The sequence below is a fragment of the Leptodactylus fuscus genome, chromosome 3 (assembly GCF_031893055.1).
Source record: "Leptodactylus fuscus isolate aLepFus1 chromosome 3, aLepFus1.hap2, whole genome shotgun sequence".
Classification (NCBI taxonomy): Eukaryota; Metazoa; Chordata; class Amphibia; order Anura; family Leptodactylidae; genus Leptodactylus; species Leptodactylus fuscus.
The window spans coordinates 207,598,567-207,611,848 of record NC_134267.1 but is presented as its reverse complement, the minus strand read 5'-3'; the positions used below and the strand labels follow the sequence as shown (position 1 = coordinate 207,611,848).

The 13,282-nt window shown below is 44.4% G+C and overlaps 1 protein-coding gene across 2 annotated transcripts in view; it reads right to left on the bottom strand.

The window, feature by feature from the left end:
* TRAPPC12 (trafficking protein particle complex subunit 12) overlaps positions 1 to 13,282 on the bottom strand; it is an 80,365-nt gene that overhangs the window by 36,026 nt on the left and 31,057 nt on the right. For both annotated transcript variants that reach the window (XM_075269110.1, XM_075269111.1), the window contains exons 6-7: positions 5,725 to 5,837; positions 3,954 to 4,026 (exon numbers count right to left, since the gene is read on the bottom strand). In XM_075269110.1, coding sequence (XP_075125211.1) covers positions 3,954 to 4,026; positions 5,725 to 5,837 — 186 coding nt within the window. The remainder of the gene's footprint in view (positions 1 to 3,953; positions 4,027 to 5,724; positions 5,838 to 13,282) is intronic.

The following is a 13,282-nucleotide window of genomic DNA, read 5'->3' as shown; positions in this document are numbered from 1 at the left end:
GTTAATTTTTACCATCTTGTAATCTGCGAAACTACCTAAGAGTAAATGCATTAACAGCTCAGATGGGATTTTGGGGGTTTTGGAGAAACAGAAAGAAAAGTTAATCACAAAAAGGAACATTAAGGTCCTTGTGCTGAAATAACTTAAATGGTCAGAACAGAGAGCTAGAAAAATAAGTCTGAAACAAACTGCTTAGCCGGGGACTCATTTTGTCCAAGGGGCTAGTAATAAAGCTCTCCATATTTGAGAAACACAAACTTTGAAATAGGTTTCATAAGTCTTTGTTAGCAACGAAAATGCGTTTTACAGGAATGCTTCATTAGTTACATACACCGAGATAGAAAACAAGGCTCTACGTCTGCTTAAAGAGGACCTTTCACCTCCTCCACCAACTTGAACTCTTTTTATTCTTTAATAGGTGCCGCTCCACTGATTCTGGCGCAGTTGGAATTTTTTCTCTAGCCCCCACTGTTCAGGAGGAATCAGTACAGGAGGAATCAGTGCAGTTAGCTTTGGTGCCTGATATGCTAACTAGACTCTCTAATATCAGGTGGGTGGTGACAGGCAGGAGCAGGCTAGGGGGCGTGTCTCAGAGCTCCAATCAGAACCCTGGCCTGCTCCTGCCTGATATCACCCTCTGGACATTAGAGAGTCTAGTTAGCTTATCAGACACCAAAACTAACTGCACTGAATACTCAGGAACAGTGATGGCTAGAAGAAAAATTCTATCTGTGTCAGTACCAGTGGAGCAGCACCTACTAAGGGATGAAAAACCCTACACACTGGCAAAACAGCCGTGATCCATTGAGTCATTGACTTCACAAGACCTCTGAAGGTGTCCTGTGATATCTTACACCAAGATATTAGAAGCAGATCCTGCAATTGCTATAAGTTTGCTATAAGTGTGACCTCCATGGAATGGACCTGTTTTTCTGACACTTGAGACACTCTATCAAACTGAGTTCTGGAGAATTTGGAGGCCAAGTCAAAGGTCAGGACTTTTTTTTTTGTGTGTGTTCCTCAAATTATTCCTGTACAATTTTTGCAGTTTGCCAAGATACTGTACATTATCTTGCTGAAAGAAGCCGCAGACATACTGCTGCCATGAAGGGTTGTATTTGGTCTGTGCAATGTGATGGTTCATGTCAAAGTAACTTCCACATGAAAGTCAGGGCCTATGTTTTCCCAGCAGAACATTGTCCGTAGTGTTACCTTCCCTCCACCTGCCTACAGTCTTCCACAGTGCATTTTGCTGCCATCTCTTCCCCAGTTAAATGACACAAGCACCCAACTGTGCAAGTTATGTAAACGTTAAGATGATACATCAGACCAGACCACCATCTATCATTGCGCCATGGTTCAGATATATTAGTCATGTGCACATTGTAAGAATTTGATGTCCTAAACAAAGGTCAGTATGGGCTGCACAGCCATATGTGCAAGTTGTGATGCACTGTGTGTTCCCACATGCTTCTGTGAGCATGCAGTAACTTGGCATAACCATAGATCTGCTGTGGGACTGGACTAGAACTAGCCTTTATTAATCCCATGTGCATCAATGAGCCTCGAGTGAGCCTTTCTTGGACCACTTTTGGTAGGTACTAACCAATGAATATGCGAAAAGCCCACGAGACCCTCCTGTTTGAGTATGCCGTGACGCAGCCAAGTAGCCATTAAAAGTTGGCCCTATGAAATCCGTATGCTTGCCAATATTTCCAAATTTTCCAACATATCACCTTCAAGACCTATTTACTTGTTTAAACGGGTAATCTACTTTCTAATATTGATAGCCTTAAAGGGGTTGTCCAGGCAAAAGTTTTATATGTTAAATAGGGCCTGAAAAAAATCATACCCACCATTCACCAGCGCCCCTATTCTATTGTTGTCTTCTGGCGGAAGTCCCTGCCACGCATGACCACTGAGGTAAGTCAGGACATGTGACAACACTACCTGTGACGTCCCCGGGGTCTCTGCCTCCGTGGTCATGTGTGGAAGGACTTCCGCAGAAAGACAGCAATGGAATGGGAGGACCGGACTGCGCTGGGAGGCACCGATGAAAGGCGGGTATGATTTATAGAAAAGGAGATATGTTTCTTCGGGTATGATTTATCCTGGCCTATTTAACATATAAAACTATCCAGGACGTCACAGCCTGCGAGCAGTTTCACTTTGGGAAGACAACCCAGCAGAAGGGACCAGACCACGCTGGGAGGACACCTCCTCCAGCCCATTTACAATATAAAAGGTTTGTCTGGACCACCCCTTTAAGAATAGGCTATTAATATTCTATTAATATTAGATCTGTGAGAATCTGACATCCCGACCTCAAACTGCAATGCACGTGTGTTCTGCCATCTTTCCATGATAGCTAGCCATAACTTAGTGTAACTGTATCTTTTCTGTGGGATTGGACCAGATGGGCTATCTTTAATCCCATGTGCATCAATGAGCCTGTTGCTAGTTTCTTAGACTACCTTTGGTAGAAACTAACCACCGAATTCAGGGTACGCACCCCAAGTCCTGACTGACTAGTGATGCTTGGATTCAGTTGTATGGCCATCATTAATGTTGCCTAGATCCTTATGCTTGCTCATCTTCCTGCTTTCAACACACCAACTTCGAGAAATGACTGAGACATCCATCCTCCTCATGTCACACACAAAGGACCAACAAGAAATCAGGTCTTTTTTGTGGAAATCCAAACAGCACCACGAATCCTAATTTACTGGATCCCGGTGTGCTTGACTTTGGAAAAAAAATATCTAAAGGGATTTCCAGCCAGCCATAAAATGGTTGTGAATGCGGAAACTGTAATAAGCCACACAGCAGCTTCAGACTGGGACATCCTTGGGAGGTGTCAGCCCTGAAAAGGCTATGACAACCATGTGAGCACTGTGTCCCCTTTACATAGCTGGTGCTGAGTGTCAGACCACCTCTGATTTAATATTGATGCCCATCCTGAGGATGGTTCTAGTTGGTATATCTCTTTAAATCTGATTTGGACGGAGTTAACCTTAAAGGGGTTGTCCGGGATAACCTAAAATCCTACGATAATCTAAACACCCTCCCCCCTCCTACTTTCTAAATAAAATTGATTATCAAAAATGTATAGTTACCCATATTCCTGAGGCGGTCATTTGACCACCCCGGGGACATATTCGGATTATCCGTTGACGATCAGTTTCAGAATTTCCAGAAATGGATCACCACTACTCCTCATCTTCCCATCCACACCATCATACTTACCCATCTTCTTCCTATCTGGGCTTCATTTCCTCGGGGGAACTGCTCCTCCTCCTCCGATGACGTTGGCGCGCGCATGTGCAATAGAAGCACTGAAGCCAACAATAAAAGCTGGGAGCATGTGCAACATAGAAGTATTGAAGGGTATGGACACAGCGCAACGCGTTCCCGGAAGAAGGAAGAAGACAGGTAAAGTATAATAGTGGGGAGTATGGAGAGGGAGTAGGAAAGGGGGAGTGGGATGAGTGAGTTAGGAAAGGCTAGCAGTGGGAGGAATAGCTAGGGAGACAGGGAGGGGGTAAAGAGTGAGCTGGAGATAGTGTGAGAGCCTACAGCTACCAGAATGCATTGCAGCAGGAAGCTACACACTATGGAAACAAATACAGAAGATGCTAGGCCTTCCCAGAGAAACCCAGAAATCACTCAAACACTGCTAAAGTTATATGGGTGCACTTATTAACCCATTAATAACACTAATGGACCTTTTTTTAAAAAAAACAAAAAAACAAAACAAAAACAAAACAAAACATTTTTGCCTGCAAAATTCCTTAAAACAGTGAACATACTGAGAAGAAGTAATATTTGACAAAAGTCACTGTTCATTTCTAGGACATGTGCCTCATCGAATCACTACTACTTGTCATGTTACATTGTACGTGAATAGAATTCCAGAGCATATAACAAGGTGGAGTCCTAAACAGTCCGCTTACCTTGTCGGTTACTGTTGGTCATGGTGATCATGCTTCCATCTTCTGCAAAACCTTTCTCTAGATTGTCGAGAATCTGAAAGAAGACATAGCTAAATGAGAGAGGAAGTGGATCAGCGACAAGCAATGGCAAATCCACAGAAGGTTATCAAGATTAAAGGGGTTCCTGGGGAGACTTTGTTACTTACTGGCTTTCAATCTTCTAGACCTCGGGCAGAGCTGATTGTGTATGCCCGGTCCACAAGAAGCGGCCATTTTCTTGTGACCCGGGCATGCGCAGGCAGCTCTGCCCAAGGCCTAGAAGATTGAAACTCAGGATGTAAGAAGACACAGAGAGAGATGTTCCAGAAGAAGATAAAGGCGGCGCTGGAGAGTTCTCTCGCAGAATTGGAGACGCCCCAAGTGCTGATTGAGTGCTGGGGACCGCCTCCAGTGCTGCGAGAGAACTCATTTGCATACCGAAGAAAACCCAGATTTCTACCGAACGGCGGCGCGGAGAAGACATCTAAAAGTAGAAGAAGAATAGCCTTTCTTAAGGCTATTCCTACGTGTTAGGGAGAAAAAAGGGTAACCAATGATAGGATCCCTTTAAGAGTTAAAGATCAGTAATTATCAAACATAAAAATCTTACATCAGTGATGAGATGTCCCACATGGGGCACTTTTTCAGTAGAAAAAAAAATCTGCTGCAGATTCATGGGGCTCTGTTCACACCTCTGCAAGTACATAAAACTATCCCAAGAGTAAAGGGCACTTTTTCAAGCATTAGGGACTGTTCATATCACGCTTTTTATTTCTACTGAGCAGACACCTTTTAAACACACATCTGTTGGTCCGCTGGATGATGTCATGCACCCCTGGATCACGTGCCCCTAATAATAATTTTTATTTGGATCCAGGACTTCACACGTCCATGTTAAACCTCAGAAAAGTGTGCGGGTGTATTCACAAGTCTGTTTTTTTAATGGACCGTAAGAACAGACATCCAAAAAAGTGAAAACTCCAATATTTGTCAGTTTTGACGATTAACCCCACACACACTAAAAAACGCCCATGTGAATACACCCATAGACTTTCAGGGGTTTTAAAATAGCCTTTCAAAAAAAGGTCATGTGAATAAAGACCAAAAATAAACCAACAAGTTCAATTATCAGAGATGTCTGTCATCAGGGCTCGTTCACATCTGCGGCCCGGCACTCCGTACTTAGGTTTCCGTTTCCTGCCTAAAACACAGGCAGGATACGGAAACCTGCAGGAGTCTCTCTCACCCATTCATTTGAATGGGTGAGAGAGATGTCCGGCTGTGCGCAGCGGTGAGCGTTTTAGGCTCTCCGCCGCGAAACCGGGTTTTATAATCCGGACACAGAGTCGGACATGCAGTACTCTGTGTCCGGATAAAAAAATCTGGTTTCGCGGCGGAGAGCCTAAAACGCTCACCGCCGCGCACGGTCTATGGTTTCCGTCTTCTGGCATGCAGAAGACGGAAACCATAGAACGGAGACCCCAAACGCAGGTGTGAACCCAGCGTCATATGAAAAACAAAATAGTAGTGCGATTTAGGTTCCCTTCCCCATTACTGTGCAGGGTCCAGTGAAAGACAATCCCTTTGAGAAATGGGAAACCTAAAGTGTGTTACTTTGGCTAGGCCATAAATGGTTTATATGAGAATATCCATCTATCTGCAAACATCCAGCAATCCATCTATCCAAAGCATTTAGGGAGACAGTCTTTCCCCTTACAATGATCAATATCTCGGAGAGACACTTTTGACTTACCTTCAGACAAATGGTCTTCATATTGTGCAGCCGGTCAAGAGTCTCCTGAGGACAGCCGAGGTACTGGCGCAGCTCTGCGTGTAAAATCCGCATTGAGAAAGGAACCATGGAGCCTAGAGATAGAGAAATGAATGAAAACTGTGCATAGGAAATAAGGATATATTTAATGCATATACAGTATACACTACACAAAATAAATATATGACTGCACCAGTCTAATCATAGGGTGCTCACCAATGGAAAAAGGATTTGTCCCGTTCAATATAACTCCAAAAATTTTGAAAAAAGTGAAGGAGGTTTATTGTCTCATACTGCTCCAAGAGCCTGTTTCTTGGAGCCGAAACGTCACAGTATGAGGCAATAAACCTCCTTCACTTTTTTCACAATTTTTGGTGTGCCGCCTGCTTTTTTATATATGGTACACTGCCTGTGTAGACCTTCAGGTCCCAATATAGTACTGTCAATGTACTGTATATGCAGATTCTCATGATGGCACATGGTCAAGTTATTCGCATGGCTAAAAAAAAGCAAAAGAAGAAACTAAAATTGCGGGTACACAAACTAACTTTTGGGGCTGTTAAGCCATTAACGGGAAAGGCTATGTGCACATAGACATGGTGAAATGTCATGGCTGGCACATGGATGATATCTGTGCCTCGACAGCTCCAAACACTTCCTTCGGTGAGCCGGGGCCTCCATATGGACAGGAATAGGACCTGTCCTGAATTGTTTGCCCCAAAGGTCACAGCCCCATACATGTAACAGGCATGTATGAGACCAAAGAAAATAATGGGTCAGTGTGCTAGCCGTGAAAAAACACACTTGTTTGCGTTTTAGGGCTTGTTCACTCATAGCAAGAGGGGGCAGATTTTGACACCAAATCGACCTCAAAGTCCGCCCCCTCACAATAGAGGTCTGAGAAGACCGATAGCGTTCTTTTTTCCGTGAGCAGTATGCTCCCACTCATGGAAAAAAAGAAGCGAACCTCCCTTTCTTTAGGTGTCCACCTCGCAACAGCACCATTCATTTGGGCCTACTCCAGAGCAGGAAGCCGCAACTGTCGCAAGCCGCGATAGTCGCAGCAGGCACATTTTGGTCCTATTCTGACGCGGTTTCCCGCCCAAAATCAGGACCAAAGTACGCAGTCACTAGCCTCATGTGAACTAGCCCTAAGACGACTCAGATAAGGGTCACATCGGTGTTGGAGTCTCTGCCACAGATTCCGCCTAAAATTGGAAATTAGAGCGTAAAACTGGAGAAAACACGGCGGACCCCATTATAACATAAAACATTGTTCCTGATAAATCCCCTCCATGAGGCTTCATGCATGTGACGAGGCTTGGAGGAGTGTGGAGAAGAATGAAGGGGTCAGACAGCACAAGTATTGTTTGTAGTCTGTAGCCATGGAGATACATAGCTATTTATAAGAGGACAACCCATATAGGGATCACAATGTACATTTTTTGTTTCCTATCAGTATGTCTTTGTAGAATGGGAGGAAATCTACGCAAACACGGGGAGAACATACAAACTCCTTGCAGATGTTGTTCCTGGTGGGATTCAAACCCAGGACTCCAGCGCTGCAAAGCTGTAGACTAACCACTGAGCCACAGTGTTGCCCCCAAGGTGTACATAGCTTGTAACAGTACAGAGCTCCATTTCTTTACTCTAGAACACTGTACGTCCATTCTCCCAAAAACTTAGTAGACAGCGATCAAGGGGGCTGATTTGTAAGGGTGACAGGAACCAAACACAATACCTAGTGGTGACCACAGAAACAAATACTGTTTTGGACTGACAAAAGGTACGCCACCTGCTGGTAATAACTATGAGGGGGCATTTACACTTGCACCCGTGTCCGCCTGCCGGGTCTCTGTCCTATTCCCTGGGGAAATTGGATAAGGGACGGCTTCCCGGCAGTCAGTTTTAAAAGCCATTCATTTGAATGGGTGTTTAAAGCAAACTGCTGGTGTCCCTCTGCAGCCTCTCGCTAGTTCACACGTGGGCAAAGGGGAGTTTTTTGACAGCGGATTTTGCTTCAAAATCAGCCCCTTTACAATGGAGCCCTATGTGAACAGCTAGCTTTTTTTTTCCGCTAGCTTTTTTTTTCCGCTAGCTTTTTTTCCCCGCTAGTTATTTTTCAGCTAGCAGAAAAAAGAAGCGACATGACCTTTCTTCAGGCGTTTTCCGCCTGAAAAAAGCAATAGAAGTGAATGGGAGGCAAAAACCATTGCCATATTTTACCAAATTTTGCAAAAAACCGCGTGGGAAAAAAACCGCTAGCAGTTTTTTCAGCCCATTCACTTTATGGGAGGGGAAAACAGCCTGGCTTTTTTTGGAAGCGGTTTTTACAAAAAAAAGCTCAAAAAAAAGCTTGGCAATGTCAAAAAAAAGCTTCCTAATTAGGAAGCGGTTTTTTTCAGGACCAAAATAAGCCAGGAGGTTTTTACGTGTGAACTAGCTCTTTGTGTCCATCCAAAAGAATGGTTTCCACGCGGAGAGGCCGCATACGGACATTGGCGGTTTACTTTAAAAACCCATTCAAATGAACGGGTTTTAAAATTGACCACTGGGAAGCCGTACCCTACCCAATTTCCCTGGGGAATAGGACGGAGACCCGGTGGGTGGACACAGGCGCAAGTGCGAACGCCCTCTAAGTAGTATGGGTACTTTAAAAACAACAAAGTCATAATTAAAAAAGTTCCTAACATTTTTATTCTACAGTCCTCTGCGGACTATACATCTCCACGGTAACAGACAGCAAACAAATTCTGGGAAGAAGGGGCCACACGGTGGCTCAGTGGTTAGCACTGCAGCCTTGCAGCACTGGAGTCCTGGTGTTCAAATCCCGCCAAGGGCAGAAAACCATCTGCAAGGAGTTTGTATGTTCTCCCCGTGTTTGCATGGATTTCCATCCCATATTCCAAAGACATGCTGATAGGGAAAAATGTGCATTGTGAGCTCTATGTGGGGCTCACAATCTACATTTAAGAAAAAAAAAAAAAAAAATTCTGGGAAGACAATTTTGCAGTCTCATACTTTCAGTAATTGTCTCCCTTAAAGGGATTATTCACTTTCCTTAGGTTTATCCTTAGGACAGGCCATCAATATGAGAACTGTGAGGATCCAATAATTGGTATCCGGGATCTCCAAAGATCAGCAGTTCCAGGGTGACCAGGATCCCAGTTATGTTTACATGTCAAGCGCCGCGCTGTTCACGGATCCTACATATTATAGCTGCAGCTTTAGGTACTTCAGCCTTGCCCCATTGAAGTCCATGGGACAGCACTGCAGTACCTAAAGGTACAACATGATACAAGCCGGTTGATCCTCGGAGGTCCCACAGATCTAATATTGATGGCCTATCCCCAAGTAAAGTCTAATCGACATTAAAGATAAATAAAATAAACTAATACCCCCTTTACATTCAGTATGTTAGTCAGAAGGAGAGGACAAATGGAAGAAAGCAGGATCCCAGAATCAGACTACACAGAGCATGTTTGTAGTCTGTTACAATGGAGACGCACAGTCTGCACAGGAGCTTTAGAGACATAAACGGTAGGACGTTTTTAATTAAGACTTATGAAAAAGCGCTTTCATTTTTCATTCTGTTCGCGCTAAGAGAATAAAAGAAAATTTGGCAAAGGTGGACCTGGCCCTTAACTGATGGCTTCTCTATGGGTACGTCTAGACACATTATGCTTCCACTTGCTGCAGACAAAGGATATTATCTCCCTTAAGAAGGCCAGAGATCTTGGCATGGACAGACCTCGGGTAATATTTTGGAACGACCAGAGATGGGCTCATCAATCCACCTCCAGAGGTATATACAGAAAGCACTGCAATGGACATCAGTAATACATAGGTTATAGCAGATCACTTCCAATGTATAAAAGCAGAATTCCTCCAAGCTTAGGCCATTGTCTTACTCCATTTCACAGAGGCAATTCTGCAGCCATATACCATCAAGGTTCCTTTTCCTACAAATACATATAATAGGGCAGCAATGGAAATGGATCGCCCGGGATCTCCCCCCACCCCCCATGCTCAGAAGAGATATTTTTAGAGGCAGCCAAGACAATGCAGCGTGTGATCAGGGCATGTGAGCAGAATGCCATCCTGGGTAATGATAAAACGCTAGGAAACACAAGGGGCTTTATTACAAAACTGAAGAGGCAGACCTGACCCAAGGCAGCTCGCAGTCCTGCCGCAACCAAGGCCCCGCGCATCCTAATTAGTGCCCGCAGATAGGAGCCTGCCATGCAGAACAATGAGCGATGTGCCGCGACAGCTCCGTCATAAGAGTTCATGAGGGACAAAGGTCAGCTTTACATGTCGGCGCAGAGACCCCGAACACAACAAGACAAGAGCAGAAAGTTACCGCAGGGAGACAAGGAGATGAAAGCAGAAAAAAAAAATCATAACCTGTAATTCTGTAAAATCCTACAAAAAGAAAAGGTTATGTAACAAGCAGCAAATTGGGGACGTGACTGTTTGCCTTTGGGCCACTCCCAAGGGAGCTGTATAAGTAGCCACCCCATCATGGTGTAACCCCCAGAATACCAGGCTGCTACCTTTTATGATGCCAGTATAGGTGGCAGCTAGCTGAAGGCCCCAGAGACATTAGTGTGTAGCACCAGGGGTCAAATACAGGCCGAAGGTCAGGAGAGCGACATGGATTCAGTGGTTAAAGACCAGCCAAGGTCAGTAACAGGAATCAGAAAGAAACGGAGTTTAAAAAAACAGGCCAAGAGGTCAATATACAGGAAACCAGTCAGAATGCAGGACAATCCAGCAGATACCCTTGCAGGAACTAGCAAACCTGTGAACCTATATTGCTCAGGCAGGGAGTAGCTAGTGAAGCAGACTTGTAAACGCTTCGGATACTTTGGGAATGGATTGCAGGTGTGCACAGTAACTTAGATGGGTGGTGCACCTATGCTATGGGTAGATCCAGCAGCAGCAGAGGGAGGGTATATGCATAGCAGCCCAGAGAAACACAGACTGCATGTAAATGTAACCTGGTGGCTGCACTTGCTGGGAGTAGTAGTATGGCGGCTGGTGATGGCAGCCAAGATTAAGGAGTGGAAACTGTTTACATGAACACACAAACCCTCCATATTTCTACTTCAATGTGCAAAGGGAAATAATCTGCTGCAAGACACCCCTAAGAGCAGACCACCAACTGTTAGAATAAAGATTGTGTGTCTAAAATCAGACCAGGGGGTACTTAAAGGGATTTTCTTGGACTTACATATTGATGATCTAACACAATTACAATAGGTCATCAATGTGTAATGGTTGGGGGTCCAACACCTGCCAGTTCGGGCGAGTGCCACAGTCACTCCATTGTATACCAGCACAGCGCCATACGTACAAGAGGCAGTGCTTGGTATTACAACCACATCCCTTTGTGACGCCATGAGAACGGGGTAAAAGCCACGGCACTTGCGAATGCTATAATTTCATCAAACAACTGATCAGTGGGGGTCCTGAGTGTTGGACTCCCCTGGTTACATACTGATGATCTATCCTAAGGACAGGCTATGAATATGTAAGACTTTCCAATCCTATACATAAAAGTATGATTTCAATAACTCTGAAATTCTGAAGAGAAAGTTGCTTTTAGTGAACAAAGGCTGTCTTTTAGCTTACCGTTAGAAGTGCTGAGATACCTGATGCTTTCACCTCCAAGACACAACAGAAATACTAATTTACGTCTTCATTGACGTAACGTCAAAGGCGCTGCCAATAGTCATTGGTCTATCCTAAACTCTTATCCATAATGAATGTGCTTGTCAGTCATCCATCTTGCTCCCCACTACTACTATCCCCTACAATCTATATATTGACTTCCTATCCGCCACGCCATTCAACGCTAAGCCCTACTTCTGACATTGTGCTCAGGATGGACGTGAACTGGAAAAGTCTCGATACAATCTCTATACATTTTCTGTCTCTTTTCTAAGAGATTCTGCCTCATGTATCTGAGCACATGCTTCCAGCGCAAAAGAGAACGCAACTGGGGAATCCGTCCAGTGGATAAACCGTGTAATGCCGCCATTTTGATTGCTATGGATGTGGCATCCACTAGTAATCACTTTTTACCCAAAAACCTAAAAGGCAGTGGGAGAATGGCATGAACTGGTCTGCTGCAAAAAAAAAAAAAGAGGGATGTTATGGCTTCCCATACCAGTTACCCACCAGTTTACGGCATTTTGCAGATTTCTTGAGAAAGTGATTAACCCCTTTTACAGATTTAGCCCCTTTCTGGTACAATAGTCTTTGTACCAGAAGTTCTTTGCCCCCCCCCCATAAAATACCTCAATAGTACACAAAAACACTATTTGACTAGATGTCCTACAAACATTCCCCTCCATTTTTTTTAAGGGGTGTTGCCATTACAAACACTCATCCCTTATCTACAAAGACCCCAATATCAGGAGAGCCAGGTCCCAAAAATCTGCATCCTCCATGTAAACTAAGTGCTAGTGTACTTGTGCGACTGGTGATCTATTCATGTATATGGGGCTTCTAGAAACTGTGATCCTGGAATCCCCTATAGACGTGAACGGAGGGGGGGTTATGCAAGCGCACTGGTGCAGGGATCATTGGATAACCTTTTTTTTCTTCTCGATAACACGTAGGGATATCCTTAAAGGGATTCTATCATTAAAGTCACATTTTTTTGTCGATCACACGTAGGAACAGCCTTAAGAAAGGCTATTCTTCTCCTACCTTTAAATGTCTTCTCTGCGCCGCCATTCGGTAGAAATCCCGGTTTTCGTCTGTATGCAAATGAGTTCTCTTGTAGCACTGGGGGCAGTCCTCAGTGCTCAAACAGCAATGCTTGCGAGAGAAGTCTGGAGAGTTCTCTCACAGCATTGGGGACACCAACAGTGCTGTTGGAGCGCTGGGGACCGCCCCCAGTGCTGCGAGAGAACTCATTTGCATACCGAAGAAAACCTGGATTTCTACCAAACCGCGGCGCGAAGAAGACATCTAAAGGTAGGAGAAGAATAGCCTTTCTTAAGGCTATCCCTATGTGTTATTGAGGGAAAAAAAGGGTATCCAATGATAGGATCCCTTTAATTCACATGACGCTGACATGACATGACGACGCGGACTGACTTTCTGGCTCCCATCCCCTTGATTGTTGGGGTCAAAGTGGTCCGACTTCTAGCGATCTGAGACACTGCTGTCCACAGGTTACGTAATAAGTGTCTGCAATAGCCTAACCCCATTAAGAAAGGAGGCTCACAGCGTTGGATAGAAGTTAAAAGGGAATTGTAGAATATTACAGTATAATTACAATTGATGAATCATACTATACCAGTTTGCTGGTAGCTATGGTATCAGATAATTCACTCCGAGAAACAACAAGAAGTCAGGAATTACAGTAAGAAAGCGAGACAGAAATGACTTTCTGTTGTACCACACGCCATGAATACTGAGCCTTTGAATTGTCAGGAAGAGGAATAGCTGAAGGTTGCACATGAATGGGAGAGAGCCGAGAATGAAATGATTCTTGTGCAGCGCTCGGAAAAAGCAGACGGGG